Source organism: Suncus etruscus, chromosome 17 (assembly GCF_024139225.1).
Source record: "Suncus etruscus isolate mSunEtr1 chromosome 17, mSunEtr1.pri.cur, whole genome shotgun sequence".
In the NCBI taxonomy this organism is placed as follows: domain Eukaryota; kingdom Metazoa; phylum Chordata; class Mammalia; order Eulipotyphla; family Soricidae; genus Suncus; species Suncus etruscus.
The window spans coordinates 47,941,139-47,958,889 of NC_064864.1; the positions used below are offsets into that span (position 1 = coordinate 47,941,139).

Sequence of the window (17,751 nt, forward strand, 5' to 3'; positions counted from 1 at the left end):
ACGTGAAATAATTAATGAAATGTTCACTTTCATCTTTCTGAGGCTTAGAATTTTAAACACATGTCAGGTCAAACAGTGTTATAACCTACCCTCTGATATGTGAGACAGTGCACTTTTAAGTAATTTTTGCTCCCTGCCATTTGCAACCTATTCTCTTTAAGAGTACTAGGTACTAAATTGTAGACATTTGTTTTTATTTGTATTACATTGAAGGCTGGTAAGAAGTTTAAATCTGCCTTTGTGGGAACACTGATTCACATTCAGAAGATGTAAATATCTGCACTTTCATGCAGTTAATTTGAAAACTTTGGGTGTTGAATCTTATTTTTGTCAACGGCTTAAATGATTTAAAAATGCATGTGATTTTGATTTTGTAATTATTTTGACAAATATGATTTACTTGGACAGCTTTGTAGGTAGCCTTAACTTTTGGCCAAGTTTGTTTTTTAAATATAAATATGTATTTTACAAATATATGTATTATGTATTGCCGTAAATTCAGACACTTATCACATTAATGTGTTACTGTATATGAAAACTCGTAATGCTTTATTCTCAAAATTCTGGGTTGAAAAGTGTTTTGAAAGCCTTTTAAAATATATATCTTTATAAGGTAATGAGGATTATGATGTTGTTTATATTGTTATGATAAATGACAGTTAATGTTCCCCAGTGTATTTTATGATTCATTTTAAGAGGGAGAAATGTAGTCTTCCTACTGTCTCCTTTGACATTTTCAGTATACTAGCTTTTTAAAATGAGCACTCTAAGGCAGTGGGCAACTTTCCAGCATCATTTAAGTGATAGACACTCTGTGCTAAATAGTTGGTGGCCCATAATTAATTAGATCTGAATCTTTGATTCTATTTTTTCCTTTCAACTCAATTCAAAGTATTGAATAAAGAAAATAGGCACAGAGTAGAATGGTTAAAACTTTGGTAAGTTTATCTACAGCTCTTGTATAGCCCTTCCTCAAACAGGCCTCTGGATTCATTGTTCATGCTTGAGTTCTCTTTCAGCTATGACCGTATTTGTATGGGTACAGGACTGTGAAGATGACATGTATGTCGAGGAGAAATACTCACTTTGCTACTTAAAGTTGTGTAAATCTTTCTGAAAGGTGTTTTGTTATGGACTATGCTGTGTAGTACCTATTCTTGTTATAGGCCCTTTATTCAAATAGCTTATGTTGTGATCTTGCTCTCTTGCATGAAGCATACATGAGAGTGGGGGAGGGGCACAGATGTCTTTGACACCAAAGCCTGCATTCAAATACCATTCCTGATCTGGTGGTTTTGTTGCAGTGGTGGCAGGATGTGCTATGAAATGCATAAGGGAAACCCTATATGTGCACCCTCACTTCTCAGCCTCCCCTCTTCTCCTGTGTGCTATGAATCCACCAGACCACCATATTTTGCAGGTCTAGCTCCCAGAGCATTTGCACCAGGTTGCCTTTCCTCGTCCTGTCAGTCTGTAATTGGATGTGAATTGATGAATTAGCTGCTATTCTTTATGGAGTCACAATTAAGCTTTTTCTTACCCTTTTCTGTGGGCAAACTATAGGGTGGGTACGGAGGAAATGTAGAGTGCTTATACTTTTGCTGACTATTAGAACTCTCCTGTGACAGGATACAGCAAATTGTAATTAAATACAGACCAGAACCAGAGCTACCTCTAAGTAGTGTTTCCTCAAGCACAAAGCTCTCAGGCATACAAGACCCACTTTCATGGAGGGTCTCTGATTTCTTGAGCATCAGCGAGTTTCAGAAGTGACTGTCTTTTTGTATACTTCTAGTCCCTTGTAACTACACTCCTTTTCCCACTCCACACTGTGCTTAAAAGACAAAGACTCTTCTGAGAAGCCAAATTCTTTCCAATGATTAGCTAGAGATATTGTCAATTAAAAGAAAACTTAGAACTGAGGTGGAAGAGGTGAGTTAATTCCAGTTCTAACAGTCTTCAGATAAAATAAATCAATTCCTTTTTCTTTTCTGAGAAAAACATCTTTTCTAGGAAATGAGATATTTTAAATGTGTTACTTAAGTTGAAAGTCCAATAGTTAATGCCTCTCTTGTTGCTGTTCTGTGTCAGACATGGTTTGATATAGCTTTAAATTCTCTGCTATTAAACATGGGTTAGAATTTACACCAGTTTTAAATGTTGGCTGCAGCTTTTGTGATCCTTCTCTGATTTGCAGTGTGATAACCTCACAAGCCGAATTTTCAGAAAGCATTTTGTTTCAGATGATGCTTCTTGTTCTATTTGGAAGTTCGATTTGCCTTTCAGTCTTGGGGTTGACAAACGAAAAATAAAACTATTTCTTAATCTATTCTGGAAAGCCGTCTTTTATTGAGAATGTTTGAAATTAGATTGTCTGGTGTGAGAATATTTTGTATCTTTTTTGGTGTTCTAGTTACATGTTCAATTAGCTGGCCTCCAAATTTTCTGACCCTGCTCCACTATTACTTGTCAACTGTAAATTACCACATGCATGAATCTGGTTTTGACATACCTAGAAGGGGTGTCATTTGATAGGCAACCCCCTTTGGAAGGTAATTCAAATACTTCTACCATCATATTTATATGCACATTTAAAGTATTTTATTTTTCTCTTGAATGGGTTATTTTCTTACCAAATATTTCACAAGTCATATGACCTTACTTCTGCTAAAAAAGAGCCTCTTTCATCATTGATATGCTCATGCAGGATTCAGGAAGCACAACGGTTTGACAAGTGGTCAGCTTGGCTGGAGGTAGGCAGAACATGTCACTTTGTAATCTAAGAGCGTTACCCATGCTTATGCTAATTCCTTTTTGTTTTTGTTTTTGGGTCTCACCCCGAGGCTCTCAGAAGTTACTCCTGGCTCTGTGCTCAGAAATCGCTCCTGGCGGGCATGGGCACCCATATATGGGATGCTGGGATTCGATCCCTCCTGGATCGGCTGTGTGCAAGGCAAATGCCCTGTCACTGTGCTATATCTCTGGCCCCCATGATCCTTGACCTTTTTAAAAATAAAATTAAAGAGGCTCAGATTCAGTGCTGTCCTACCAAGGACCTAACTCATATAGACCATGGAAGGTAGCAGTTTTTGACTCCTGACCTTTTAAAAATTTTGGATAGTTTAGAAAAGTAAGGGGAAGACTCATTTGATCAACCAAAAATCATTAGAGGGATATGATGCTTGTGTTTGTAAAGTTACTATTATAAAACTATTCAGCTTTTGGACAAAATGAAACTTAATGAAAAGGCACGAAGCATTCATTATATGCACAATGTATTCATTACATGCAATACATTTTTATTGGTTTAAAAAAATCACTTGGAATTTGAGGGTCTTAGGAAGCCCTGTTTTAGAATTTCCTATTGAGTCATAACAGGTACTCGAAGAATGTGGGTAGGAGACAGGCTGTGTGGAATGTTTAGAGTTTTACTGCCATTATATAATGAAAGCAAGTGGTGTCTTAGGACTATGTGTAAAATCCTTAACCATATGGAAAATAAAAGTTCTTTAGAAGAGTAGAAATAAAATTTAGAAATAGATTTAATTTAATCCCATTTAAAAGTATCTGGCAATTGAGAGTTACAGCTTGTAACAAATGCATAAATTGGCATGTATAGTCTCTGCACATTACTGTGCATTTCTGTGGGGCACTTGATATTGGTGCATTTTCCCTTAGTAATGTTTTTTGGCATTCATATATCATTACTTGGCCTACAAGTCCGTTGCCTCAGATAAATGACTACATTAATTGCAAGTAATCTCATTGCTCATCTGTTGCCTGTGTGTTTGTTTCAAGTAACTTAAGTTTAGGAGAAACCTTCAGATGCTCTGTCCTGTGCCCCACTGAAGGAGCAGTTGCTGATAAAAGGTCTGTCTGCCTTTGAAGAGCTCAGTAATTAAACAAGATGCCTGAAACCATGTCTCAGAACCAGTTTTGTTTCCACTTGGCAGTAATGTTAGAGACAAGCCCAATTAACCCCCAATTTTTTCTTTTTTAAAAATTTTCTATTTTGGGGGGGGGGCACACCTGGCGATGCTCAGGGTTACTCCTGGCTCTGTGCTCAGAAATTGCTCCTGGGAACAGGAGTGGAGGGAAGACATCAGTGATGGTGGGAATGCCCTTGATTTATTGTCACTATGAACGTTGAATATTACTGTGAAATATTTGTAATTTACTTTGGCCACAATAAAAATTAATTTAAAAACTTGCTCCTGGGGCTGGAAAGATAGCATGGAAGTAAGGCGTTTGCCTTTCATGCAGAATGTCATTGGTTCAAATCCCAGCATCCCATATGGTCCCCCGAGCCTGTCAGGAGCAATTTCTGAGCATGGAGCCAGGAGTAACCCCTAAGCGCTGCCAGGTGTGACCCCCCCCCCCAAAAAAAAAATAAACCAAAACCAAAACAAAAAAATCGCTCCTGGCAGGCTCAGGTGACCATATGGTATGCCAGGTGTTGAACCTGGGATTTGTCCTGGGTAGTCCGCATGCAAGGCAAATACCCTACGGCTGAGTTATCTCTCTGCTCCCCCCTTATTTTTTAAATCAGATATTTTCCTTTAATTTTTACTCTGATGACATAAAGCTCCTTAAACAATATTAAAAAAAAAGATTTTATTGGAAATTTTACAGTTGAAATGGCTTTCATCTAATAGACCACATAAATGTTTTTCAGACATTGAAAGTGCTTAGAAACCAACTGCATGCAGTGCGACCTGCCATTTCTCAAGTGTGGAAAAGGGGGCCATCTTCCCCTGTTCCCCGATTTCCTTCTTTCCCCTGCTTTCCTGCCCATTGCTGCTTTCCTATTTGCTGCTGTCTACTTTATTTATAACATCCGTAAACTCTAGCATGGGCTTATCAATAAAAGGTTGCAGCTACAGTCCAACTCTAAGCATTTGGAAATATGAAATGCATCAAGAAACAGCTATTAAAACCCTGCCACCACCTTCAGGGGAAGTGAGTTACTTAATTTTTTCAGTTGCAAGAGTTGCTGCTTAGCAACTCTTTCTGTGACTTAAAGTGTAAGAATGGGAAGAGCAAGCTGAGAAGCACAGCCATGCAGCAGGAAACAGGGCACCCACCCTCTTATAGGCCTGTCAGTGTTAGCCCTTAGGAAGGCACCCCCATCTCTACTTTCTGGATTCATTTTTGGGTAAAGCCGAAGGACTTGGGAGTCAACTTTTATACCACTGGCTTTCCTAAGGTTGGGGCTTGAATTAAATATTGAAGAAGCCCAGGGGCTCAGAATCGAGATTGCAGAGAAACAAACCACTTTCTCAGCCTTCCCAGTGAAGTTGCTTCAGAGTTTTCAATTCTCTGATATATACATATATGGCCTCAAACTCAGGGCTCTGTTTGGTGTATGGTGGTCTCAATAGGGCACTGACAAACTCTGGCTCCCAAGCCCCTCACCCCCACCCCCAGAGAGATTCTGCCGTGAGTGCTGTGGCCACTGTAAGAATTGATCCAGGACACAGTTCTGTTGAGGGCAGCTCATGGTTTGGTGGCGACACTTCTCCGTCTTCTCCCAGCATAGACTTGGTCACCTAACAGAGGATGAAGAGGAAGTGAAAATACAACTTGTGGTCTATGGCGACTTCAGCTTGGGCAATCATGACAGCTACGATCACTACAGACTGGCTTGAAAGATGCTCTTTACTGTAAAAATGTGAAGTTCTTACAGTTTGAGACCCATTTTATTACTGGCTGGATTTTCCTTTCCTCTTCACATTGGGCTCTTCCTTTTGACTGAGCCGCTCATTAGATTATAGTGCAAACTGCTGTGGCAGTGGCTGCCTTTTATGACTTGAATTATTTGCCTGAATTTTTTGTTTTGTTTGGGGGCCATACCCGGTAGTTCTCAGAGTATTATTTCTGGCTCTGTGCCCAGAAATTATTCCTGGCGGGCTTCCGGGACCATAGAGGATGCTGGGGATCAAACCTAGGTTTGGCCGTGTGCAAGGCAACCCCCTGACCTGCTGTGCAATCCCTCTGCCGGATTTTCTACCCTCTCCCTGGAACAGAACATCTATCTCTGTTGAGCACAGGCTCCCCTGCACCCTGAAACCATGGCTTCTAAGGCTTACCTCTGTCCCCTTTCTCTCCCTTGTATCCTCGAGGGCCCGGTGGGCCAGGCCGGCCAGGCTGCCCAGCAGGGCCTCTTTCACCTAAGAGGATAGACGGGGGACATGTTTAGAAAGCTGAGTGCGGCCAAAGCAAGGCTTTGAGGACACCTGATACCCAGCACAACACGGGTGGAGCTGCTTTCCTTCAGCATGGCTGTGGGTGTTTGCCACCACTTACCTGGTTTGTTTTGGGGGGCTGCCCCCAACAATGCTTAGGGGCTACTCTTGGCCCTGCACTCAGAAAGTACACCTGGCCATACTAGGATGGCCACATGGGATGTTGGGGATTGAACCCGGGTTAGCTGTATGCAAGGCAAACACCCTGCCTTGTGTACTATCACTCCAGTCCTACCACCACTTACCTCGGATGCCCATCTCTCCCTTCTGTCCAGGGGGTCCTGGAATGGCTCCGTGAGCTGCAGGAGGTGGGGAACAAAAGCTTGCCTTAGTCTTGAGATCACCCTGAAACTTGGGAGGCCAAGTGAGATTCATTCAAAACCAGGGGCCAGTAGGGGGACTATTTGGACTCAAAAGAGAAAAGCAAAGTTTGAAATTGGCCAGTTTTTCAGCCTTTCGACTATTAATCTTGAGATATTTGGGGGCACTGGTTTCTGTGGTGGGCAGAAAGTATTAGTGACACAATCTATGTGCATGCTTACTTTGTTAATTTTTTTTGTTTGTTTTATTTTGTTTTAGGACTACACCCAGCAGTGTGTAGGGATTACTTGGGTTTTGCTTAGGCTCTGTACTCAGGAAACACTTGGGGGGGGGGTGTTCTAGGGATCAAATGAGATGGCCAGGATCAAACTCAGCTTGATCATGTGGAAGGCTACGCTACTATTCTATATCCTTACTTCGGAAAAAGTCCATGAGATCCGACGTCACGTTGCTATAGGCGGAGAAGACCTTGCTGATGCCAGGAGGTCCCTGGGGTCCAGGTTGGCCTGGTGGGCCCTGGACAGTGTATGCCATTCCCTGCAGGAGGCCCTGACCTGTGGAACACCAGGTGTGGGCACAGGATGTGGAATTGCTGGGCGCCCTCTTCCCAGGGATGGGTATGCCATCTGTTGGTCTCCCTCCAAGGCAGTGAAAGCTGCAGCAGGAAGCCCAGAATGCCACTCCTTCCATCTGGCTGTGGGCGGTGGGCATGGGACTGTCCCGGGCACCCTTCTGAGCCAGGACCCTCCCTGAGCCAGAAACCCCTCAAAAGCCACTTCTGAGTCTCCGAACTCCGAGTTAGGGAAGCAGGGCGTGGACATCCAGGTGCTGGGGCCCGGGCATGTGTGTGGGAGGTCTGGCACTGGTGGCTGTCCCAGCCCAACTGCTATGCTAGCCAGGAAGGGTTTTGGTGCCTCCAGTCCCCATCTAGCGTAAGGCCTAGACTTACGCTGCAAACTCTCAGACACTCGCACCGCCAGCTCATTGTAGTCCAGGCCTCCTCTATAAGCTGCCCCGAATGCTCCACCGTCACCCCCATACATGGCACCAAAGGCTCCACCATCACCCAGGACGCCGCTGGACCCGCCGATGCCCATGGAGCTGCTATAGGACGATTCCCTGCTACCCATGGAGCTGTGTGAGGATGACCGGCTGCTCCGGCTGTAGGAGCCCTCCATGGACTCCAGGCGGCTGTCTCCAGGAGGACCCTGGGGCCCTGGGGGGCCTGGGGGGCCTATGATGAAGCTGCGCACATCTGGACCTAGAGGGGGAGATGTGTCAGGGGGCGCTGGGTGCTCAAGGGTCCCGGCCAGGGGCAGCATCCACCCGCGACACCTACTGGTCAAGTAGCTGATAAGCTCGCTGCGGAAGCTGTCGCTGTTCTCAGCTGCGTATGAGGTCAGGGCTCCTGAAACACCTGGTGGCCCACGGGGCCCAGGGGGACCTGGTGGACCCGGGGGGCCTGGGATAGATGACACGCCAGCCGCTGGGAGGGAGGCAGAGAAAGAAGTCAGAGTGCAACAGGGCTGAGACCCCAAGGCACAGGTGGGGTCACAGTCTGCAGCCCAGGTCTGTCCAGGGGGGGTTGACTGCCCCACTGACTGCTGCCCCCAATAATTCCACACACCATGTTTATTCCCTCCCCTTATCCCTACTGCCTCTGTGCACTCCAGAGCACATTCCCCAGTGTCCTCTCCACAACTCCAAGGCAGGGAGATACCCTGTTGAGCCTGGCCAAGGTGACCAGGAAGATGCAGTGCTTAACATCACACTAAAAGCTGCCCCAGCCCTTGCCCCAGGCCTACTACGCAGGAAAGATGAGAGATCTTCCACACTGGACCAAGCACTGCCTGGGAGCCAGGAAGTCTGCAGGTATACATGTACCTGAGCATGTTCAGATGCACATGTGCCCCTGAATGAGTGCGAATGTGTCAATATGTGTAAATGTGTGTAGAGGGAAGTGTGCCCATGTAGTGTGTGGCCAGGGATGTGCTGAGCCTGCTCTCACACCCAAGACCCTCGCTGTGATGTCCCTGCCAGAGTCCTTAACACACCCTTGGGATGCTACCCATCTCCCCAGGGCCCTCGTGCCCCTGCAGCACCCCGTTTGCCACATGCACTCACTCGCCATGTAGCTGAGGATGTGTCTGCTCAGCTCCGCGTAGTCCAGGGACTGGAGGAACCAGTCGCCACTGGCTCCCGAGGAGCTCAGGAGCTGGCGCAGATACTGCCGCACATTATCCTCTGGAGAGACAGGGGTGCTAGTGCCCCCGGCCAAGTACAAGAGTCCCATGCCCTGCCTGGCTACACCACCCCACTGTCCAGGAGACCCGGTTCCCTAGGGATGTGGCACTCACGCCGCAGTGCAGCCAGGATGTCATCTGAGGAGATGGAGGATGTAGATGAGAAAGAGGAGGAGGAAGAGGAGCCGATGTTGTAGCCTGAGGCTGTGGGGAGGCAAAGGTGGTTTTACCGTGGTGACACCCCACAGCCTGAGACCTAGAATCTCAGACTCGATTTGCCCTGTTTCCACTGGAGGGAATTAGCAAAGGGTGTTGGGGGCCCTGTGAAGGCTCAAAGGAGGCTGGTTTTGGGGGCGCTGTTTGGTAACAGCTATAGAACGTTTTCTGAGTAGGCCTGACTCCTCCTCAGATGCCAGCACAGAGAGCACGGCACAGACAGTGCCCAATCCTGAGCACCCCCTTCCAGGCCCACTCCCCATGGTAACACTGCATGGCAGCTTAGGAACAGGGGAAGCCATCTGGGAGTAGGGCAGGGTTCAGGTCAGTGTTTCCCCAAAAGGAAACACTGCAGGGGTGGGGGCTCACACTGCAAGTAGCTCACGACCCGGCTGGCCAGCTGTGAGTAGTCGAACGTCTCCCCTGTGATGGAGGTCACAGGCCCTGGGGGACCTGGGGGTCCTGGAGGGCCCTGAACTCCAGAGAGGTAAGACCTAATGCTGTCACCTGCCAACAAAAAAACAAAGGCAAGTCAAGCCTGTCCCCAAGATCCCACATGCCCCAGGGATACTGACCACCCTTGAGGACAAGCTCCTGCAGCGTAAGGGCCGCAGGACCCTAGTCTGTTGGAATGGCATGTTCCCAGCAAGGGGAACAAGGAAATGAGACCATATGAGGGTGAAGGTAAGTACTGGTGTATACCAACTGGGTGCTAGGGAAACCCCTACTGAAGCAAGGAGGAGGGAGTGGGTGTCTACATGGGGGGCTCAGGGGAGCTCAGATCCTGCAGTCATGGCTCCAGGGGTGCACAAGCAGGGTCTAGTCACCTGTCTGCCACATCTCAACACATGCAGTTACACACACACACACACACACACACACACACACACACACACACACACACACTCACACTCACCCACCCCTCTGCCCACACTCACTCTGCATGTAATCTGAGATGTAGCGCTGGATCTCCAGGCTGGAGCTGCTGATAGAGCCGGGAGGCCCAGGAGGCCCAGGGGGGCCTGGTGGGCCCTGCATGTACAAGGAGCTGGATGATCCCCCTGCAGGAAGCAAAACCTCTGGGATGGTGCCTCCAACATCAAGTTGCCCCCAGGAGAAGAAAACAGTGGTGATAACACTGGGGCAGTGGCCCAGGGTGCTGCAGCACAGACTTCACCTTTAGGAGCCCTGGGTTCAAGTTCCAGCACAGCAGAGGTCCCTGGGAACCCCTGGGCCTGGCCCACGCCCTAAAGAGATTCTGAGAGCAGGCACTATCGGGAAGGAGCCCGGAGAAGGTGCACATTCCTTCACAATATGCTCTCCATCCAGTTTCCCCCTCTCCCACCGCCCGTAACCATTGTTCTTTTCCTGTCCCTCATCCCCTAACTGTCAGAACTGGTCATCACCTCTATCCTCCCGCCCATCATCACCTCCTTAGACGCAACTCAGAGACCCCAGTACAACCCCAGTCAACCACCAGTTTGAAAGGCATTGCCATGAGCAGCCTTACTTAAGGACAGAGAGAGGAACTGTGTGACTTACCATGAGAGAGACCACCAGGAATGCCAGGAGCTCCTGGGACTCCAGGATCGCCTAGAATCCAAAAGAAGAAGCGCTGTTCCCCTGGGGAGCTCCTGGCTACACCCACCCATGTCTCTTAGTCTGGTTTCTGCAGTGATAGCACAGTTCTCTTTGGGCAGATTGAACATCTCCATATCCTTTTCCTCCCAAACCTTTGGTTCCTAAGATAGACTCTTCCTTCAGGTTCTGGGAGGCTCTGGGAGGATAAAGCTTATGCCCATCCTCACCACCTTCCTGCTGCTTTCTCACTGACCTTTGTCTCCTCTGGGTCCCTGCGGGCCAGGTGGGCCTGGTGGGCCTTGTAGGTTGAATCCGAGAGACCCAGAACCTGGAAAGCCAAGTGAGTGCAGTCAGTGGGGGGAGAGGGATGTGGTGAGGATGCTGGGGGCAACAGCTTGCACTTACCTGAGGATGAGAACCCTGGGGGGCCTGTGGACACAGAGAGGGGATGGTTAGTGGGGTTTCCCTCATGCCCACTAGCCACCATTCTTCCCCACCTGCCCAGAGTTCAGGACTGCTAGGACTGCACTGTCCTTGGGGTCATGCCTAGAGTTCACACATGCAAGACACGCCAGTATGAGTGACCGTCTCTCCTTTGGAGCAAATTCAGCTCTCAGAAGCTTATAGTCTGTTTTGCCCCCCCCCTCCACCTTCTCTCCCAGGGTTTGTCTGCTACCCACTCTTCTCTACCTTGCTTTTCTCAGGGTCTGGGGGACTTGAGGGGGAAAAGGATCACTGTGAGGCTCAGGTCAGGGATGGGGGTGCAGGGCTGGAGCAGACAATGACCTTCAGGCTCCCATGTACCAACACCATATTCCAACATAGAGGCTGGGATTCTTTGTAGAGTTTGTGGCCACATCCTCCCTTCCCCTCAAACTGAAGGGGTGTGACAGGAGGCCTCTAGCTCAGTCAGGTTTTCCCAACTCTCTTAACCCTCCCAAGGCTCCTTCTAACCCCTTCAGTGCTCCCGCCTCTCCCATCCTTCTTGAGGCTCCTTTCTCACCTTGGTCTCCCTTGGGGCCTGGTGGACCAGGTGGACCTGGAGGGCCCGAGAAGAAGGTCTCTGCAGGGGAAAGAAATAGTTCTGAGCAAGCACATATTAATATTTGAGAAGAAATAGGACTGACAATGTGCAGCAATTCCTGTCAAATGGATGAGGTGTGGTGAGTGAATAAGTCGAGGTGTTACCGAGGATGGTGTGAGCCTGGTGTGATATGAAGGGATAGAAGCAGGCAAAAGAGATGGGAGGACAGACAGACATCAGGGCAGGGCGAATGGATGGTCAAAGGAAAAGTTCTGGGTTCCTGTTGGCATCTATGCTGCACCTTTAACTAACACTGATCTCATTTTGTGTTTGTGAATGAACAGATCTGGGGTCACCAACAATAGGATTGGGTCTACCTAGTCTATTCAGAGGACAGAACTGGCCCCCTCCCTCAGGCTAGTCAATGAGCAAGCAGCTGTCCATCCAGGACCCTGCGTTGGCATCATTCCCCAGTGGAAACTGGCAAGAGGAAATTGTGGCCTGGTACTGCTGCATGCACTGTGGCTCAGCCTCTGGAGGTAGGAAATGGGGTGACTTGGCTCCACATTACCTGAGCTGCTCAGGGAAGATCCTGGTCGGCCTGGTGGGCCTGGCAAGCCTTCACCTACACAAGAGAAGCCCCAAGACTTATAAATACCAAGAAGTAGGCCAGGAACTCTTTGCCCAGGAGAGGTGCCAGCAAAGCTGTTTTCTGACTCTCAGGCTACTTGGTCTGACCACTCCCTCAGGAGCTCAGCTCTCACCTGCTGGTCCTCGAGGTCCTGGTGGGCCTGGAATGGCAGGTCCTGCAGAAGAAAGTGAGGAAGTATTACTGAACCTTTTACTATCAGGGGGTTCATCCCTCGTAAGGGTGGGGCCCTAGCTGCTCATTCAGGGCTGTGAGCTCCAATCTTCCCTTCCCTTAAGACACTCACCTGGTGGTCCACGTGGCCCTGGTGGGCCTGGGGGACCCCGTAAGTCAATACCATCTGAACAGAAAACAGAAATGTCCAAAGGTGACATAACACTGTCCTCCCAAGCCTCCCCTCTCCAGGATGAGCTGGGGTCATCCCAGCTGCTTCTCACACACACTCTGCCTTCCCAGGACCCCCAAGTAGGAGGTGCATGGATGCATGGAATGAGGGCTGAAAAGGAAGCGTCAGGATCCGAGTCAGGGTTGGAGCTGCCCTGCTCAGGCCCTTCTAGCTGGTGCCTATGGGATGTGGTGGACATGTTCTTTACACCTGCAGCATCCAACTCTGCTCTGTGAACCGGGAACTTCAGACCTACCCTTCAGTGGTGGGGAGGACTCAGAGACACCATAAAATCATTCCAGGACTAGACCTGGCTGCTGGCTCCTGTTCAGGGTCCCCCTATCCCTGTGGGGGGCCTAGGCCCCAGCTCTCTGGAGAAATCAGGAGCACTTCTAGCTGGCCCTGGCACTATGTCTAGTGAGTGGGACCTTAGCCCTGCCTCTGGCAGCCTCACAGAGCCTGGTCACTTCTGACTTGGGGTGACCCTGGTCATCTCTAACAGCTGCCCCAGTCAGTGACTCACTCTCATGGCTAACAAGACCTCTGCTGTCCCTGTGGCGTTAGCATCGCCTGTCAGAGGGACTATCACCCTCATTGGGTCAGGGCTGTGGATGAGTCAGTCACTGATGCAGCTGGCCCTGACCCATCCCCAGCATCATGCCATCGAAGACTCTGGCAGGGAACTCAGTGCTACTCACGGGCAGCGAGGACTTCAGAGATGGAGCTGCTGCCGCTGCTGCCGCTGCTGACACTGCTGCTCAAGAATGATTCGCCAGCAAGTCCTCTTTCTCCTCGTGGGCCTAGAGGGGAGACACCCCGTGGGCACACTTATGCCAGTGACAGTGCTTTCACTTGCTCTTGCAGAGGGTCTGGAAAGGCCCAGGAACCCAGGAGAGGCGGGGCCCAAGGTGGATGGGGCGGGGCCAAGAGAAAAGGGGTGGGTTTAGTGGGGGAAAGTGGAGTGGCTTGAGCTAATGGTGGAGTCCAGGAAGCCGAGAGCAGAGTTGGGCACTGTCTACAGCCAATGATCTGGGGGCATTTAGACCAGTGGTCCTAAATCTGACAGTTCTGAGTGCTATGTGGATTAACAGACAGCAGCAAAGTTATTTCTGGCCTGTGAAATTAGTTTGAATTTGATCCAGGGACCAGAGAGTTTTAGTTCTCCTTTCAGAAGGCTTTCCCCACCTAGAAACATGGAAGGGGGAGAGGAAGTGACTTTTCTGCAGTGGAGGCTTTGCAAAGCCCTTGGTGAAGGACTCAGTTGGCCCATCACCTTCCTGAAAATGAGGATCTCACTTGTTATTTATTTTGTTGATTTTAGGGCCATACCCCGTGGTATTTAGGATTAGCTCCTGCCTCTGCACTCAGGGGTCACTCCTGGTAGTGCTCAGGTGTAAGATAACATTCGTTAACCCAAAACAAAAGTGGTCCCCCATCTTCCTCTTTCCTTTACACCTATCCCTTTGTTATGTAAAAGTCCATCTGGATCTCACTCTTCCCTCCTCCCACCTGGTTGAATTTGGACTGGGAGAATAAAGAAAAGTCAGTGTGACTTGGCATGCAGAGAGACTACAAGGTGAGAAGCAGACAGACTCCATGATTCTCTCTTGACTAGCTTGGTTTATTAATTCTTCACAGCTACCCTACCTGCTTTAGACCCATCCGCCTGGGGTTGGAAATATGGTGTGTGGGGTGATTTCACAATTTGGGGATTTATTTTACATTCATGGGATCATATGGTGTCCTGAGGATTGAATTTGTGTTGGCTGCATGCAAAACAAGTGCCCTCCCCATTGTGTTCTTACTTTGGCCCCCCACTTTTTATAACTACTGGCATCCACCAGCCAGGAAGTAGGCCACTAGCCCCCCGTCTGCAGTATCCACTATCTCTTCTTTCCTTTAGGGTTCACTTACCTTGCTGTCCTGGAAGACCAGCAGGGCCGACAGGGCCTGGAAATGGGGTTGGGAAAGAAAGACCATATCACACCTCTAGAAAGATGGTTCTCAAAGGATGGGCTTGCATGTGACTGACACATGTGTAGGGCACAGTGGTTCCAAGGCCAGCTGCTTACCAAGTGCAAAAAGCCATTAGAGACCAGCCCTACAGTCCACAGGGCAAGACTAGGAAAGAAAATCAAGGGCCAAGTGCTCTTACCAAGCAAATCACAAGTTCTGGAGCCTAAACTTGGCTTGAGGCTCTGCTCTAAGCCTGACGGCCTGAGGTCAGCCACTGACACCTTGGCAGCCTCTGCCCACCCCATCCTGCTATGGGGCCCATCCATCAGTGGACCAGCCTACAATGATACAATGACCAGCCTACAGTGATACAATCCGGCTGGTGAGATTGTCAGGAAGGGTTGGCTCAGATCTTCCCACCTCTCAGCACCAGGCTCCTGCCTGGGCTTCAGGACTGCTGTGGGCATGCCATATAGGCCAGTATAAGGAAGACTGTATTGACTTGGCATAAAGCACGAAAAAGGACTGACCTGGGGCACCCGGAGGGCCTGGAGGTCCCATGGATCCAGGAGGTCCTGGAGGTCCTGGGACGGTGATAGCCGAAGACCCCTCTGCAAACAGAAGGCACAGGAAGAAGCCCTAAGCCCCACTTTTCCCCCTGGGATCCAGGGAAGTGGCTTCTGACTTCCCACATTCCTCCCCGAGGGTCCAGGACTGAGAAGCCAGGAGTGCCTCCCACCTGCCTACCTGAAGTCACAATCCTGCCAGGGGTTCCTGGGTCACCTGGGAGGGGAAAGAAAGAATATGTTTGCTCATAGGGTCAAAGATGAACTCCAGACACATCTTCTGGACTTCCCAGAATATTTGAGGTTCACCAGGGTCCTGAGGTTCTGACTCTCAGGCTAAGAGCATTTTTTTTTTTAGGCTAAGAGCATTTTAAAGGGGCCAAATTAATCGTCAATCTCTGTGGACTCTGAAGGGCTGGCATCAATCTCCCATGCCTCATTAGCTTTTGGTGGGAAGTGGCCGGACTCTTCAAAGCAGCTTCACTCATGAATTTGTTTTCAGGGAGGCACAGGATGACTTGGTGCTTCTTACCCTGGGTGCTGAGGATGCAGAGGTGGGAGATGGCAGAGAAACCTTCTGAACCCTTGGCCCACCACCTCCCTTCATTGGCGCCCTTTGAGAAGCTTCTAGAAGCATGTATTGAAGCTAGCCCTGAAAGGTTCTGGAGAACCTGATTAAAAGGCCAGTGTGAAAGATAAGAGCTGCGGGAGAGAAGCAGGAGAACTGGATGGAACAAATTCGATGCTTCCCAACCTCACAGTCTTCCCTGGTGCCATTAGATGCCACTGTTAATTCCGGTTCTGACTGTGAGAGTGCCCCCCACCCCAGCCCCTTCCCTTCTGCAGGGTGGCCATGAGAAGGCCATGGGAAATCACTCACCTTTGGTCCCGGGGCGTCCAGGGGAGCCAGGCAGTCCTGATGGAATTGAAAATAAGGTCAGGGGTAGGTCCCCTGTGTGCAGACACCCTCTGCTAGTCACTGTGGAAGCCCAGCTGCAGTCCCTGGTAGAGCTCCGGCAGCCCCAGAGGGCAGCTAATGCTTGTCTTGAGGGAGCCCTTGAGGATCTTGAGGGAATCTCGAGGATCTCTGAATAGCCCATGGTTTCCTTTGCAGACTCGGGGAAGAGGTGGAGCTAGGTATCCCCAGCTCCCTTCTGCTTCCCCTGGAAAGCATTGCAGTGTCATCTTGTCCCTACACTCAGCTTGGCTTCCTGTGGCATCTTTGCCTTATTTTTCTGGGGACTGGGATCTGCCAGTGGAGTGTTTCTCATGGTCACATGGGTCCAAGTATGTGGGATACACTGAGGCTGCCCAAGGACTTGGGTCCTTCTACTGGAGGAGAGTTCTCCTTCCCACCAGTCCAGGGTGGTCTGCGGGTGGCTGTGGGGGTGATCCCTGGGCCCACAGCCTCAGATCCCTCTGGAACTAAACCAGAGGTCAGGAAAGGATTGGAGATAAAAAAAAATGGAAGAAGGGGAGAGGAGAGAGAAAGAAAGGGAAAAAGAAGGGGAGAAGAAAGGAAGAAGGGGAAGATGGGAGAGAGGAGAGAAGACAGGAGGGAAGGAGAAAAAGGGAGGGGAAACGAGGGACTAAGGGGCCTGGGGACAATCACTAGCCATCATGGAAGGCTGCAAATGGTAGTGACACAGGGACACCTGGAGAAGGGAGTAACTGTGACTCACCCTGTGGTCCTTGGGGCCCTGTAAGACCTATAGGAGAGAAAACACAAGAGGACAGTGTGAAAGGCTGGAGCAGCACAGAAGACACACTGCTCGGTCAATGTGTTCCTCCTGGTCCCCTTGGAGCTCCTCACAGTCTAGGACAGTCCCTTACCTGGCTTTCCTGGCTCTCCAGAAGGTCCTGGTGCGCCCCGTGTTCCAGCCATCCCCAAAAGGCCTTGTTCGCCTAGAAAGAGCACCGGGAGGGACATGGAGAGGTATCTTTTAGCAAGCTGTGTGGTGTTGAGGATCTCGGGGTTCAGCCTGAGAAACTTTCAGGCAGGGGAAAGAAGCAGTGGTGGGACTTGGCCCATGAAGCTGTCCACACAGCTTGGATCTGCGGTTCTTAAAGGGCTATGAGGGAGGAGCGGGAAGCAGAGGGGCACAAATACCCACCTCTTGGGCCTTGGGGTCCTTCAGGGCCAGGAGATCCTAGGGAGGAGGAGAAAAAGACTCATTAGTAACTCAAGGAGTTTATTGGGCCTGCCACCCTCTATGCCCATCGCTGGAGAGACACTTGTAGCCCTAAGACCAAGTTAAGGAGTCTTCCCTGGACGCTGCTCAGCATGTTTTTCCCCTCACACCAGGGACCAGGAACCACTCCACTACCCCGCCACCACCTGGCATCTCCACTGCCCATACCCAGATCCAGATGACCTATTCAATTGTGGGAATCAGTTGTGCTCCCCATCCCAAGTCTCTTCTGTTCTAGTCACGCCCCTGTAGGCTCCATCTGGGGATGGATCCATCCCCACACACTTTCCTATCTCCTCAGCTTTGCCCCCTCAGACTTGTCTCTGCATGAAATCTTCCAGAAGAGAATAAACTCTGCCTTACTCTGTCCCTC

At 49.6% G+C, this 17,751-nt stretch overlaps 1 protein-coding gene across 1 annotated transcript in view; it reads right to left on the reverse strand.

Annotated features, from left to right (window-relative positions):
* Positions 1-4,602: 4,602 nt before the first annotated feature.
* COL17A1 (collagen type XVII alpha 1 chain) overlaps positions 4,603-17,751 on the reverse strand; it is a 44,467-nt gene continuing 31,318 nt past the window's right edge. The window contains exons 29-54 of the mRNA XM_049790422.1: positions 17,301-17,336; positions 17,020-17,091; positions 16,869-16,895; positions 16,067-16,102; positions 15,368-15,403; positions 15,151-15,231; positions 14,579-14,614; positions 12,566-12,619; positions 12,395-12,436; positions 12,202-12,255; positions 11,578-11,669; positions 11,297-11,300; positions 11,012-11,035; positions 10,860-10,934; positions 10,568-10,618; positions 9,964-10,086; positions 9,395-9,532; positions 8,924-9,013; positions 8,695-8,810; positions 8,372-8,450; positions 7,906-8,052; positions 7,516-7,827; positions 6,983-7,120; positions 6,491-6,544; positions 6,090-6,170; positions 4,603-5,549 (exon numbers count right to left, since the gene is read on the reverse strand). Coding sequence (XP_049646379.1) covers positions 5,497-5,549; positions 6,090-6,170; positions 6,491-6,544; positions 6,983-7,120; positions 7,516-7,827; positions 7,906-8,052; positions 8,372-8,450; positions 8,695-8,810; positions 8,924-9,013; positions 9,395-9,532; positions 9,964-10,086; positions 10,568-10,618; positions 10,860-10,934; positions 11,012-11,035; positions 11,297-11,300; positions 11,578-11,669; positions 12,202-12,255; positions 12,395-12,436; positions 12,566-12,619; positions 14,579-14,614; positions 15,151-15,231; positions 15,368-15,403; positions 16,067-16,102; positions 16,869-16,895; positions 17,020-17,091; positions 17,301-17,336 — 2,051 coding nt within the window. The 3' untranslated portion in view covers positions 4,603-5,496. The remainder of the gene's footprint in view (positions 5,550-6,089; positions 6,171-6,490; positions 6,545-6,982; positions 7,121-7,515; positions 7,828-7,905; positions 8,053-8,371; positions 8,451-8,694; positions 8,811-8,923; positions 9,014-9,394; positions 9,533-9,963; positions 10,087-10,567; positions 10,619-10,859; positions 10,935-11,011; positions 11,036-11,296; positions 11,301-11,577; positions 11,670-12,201; positions 12,256-12,394; positions 12,437-12,565; positions 12,620-14,578; positions 14,615-15,150; positions 15,232-15,367; positions 15,404-16,066; positions 16,103-16,868; positions 16,896-17,019; positions 17,092-17,300; positions 17,337-17,751) is intronic.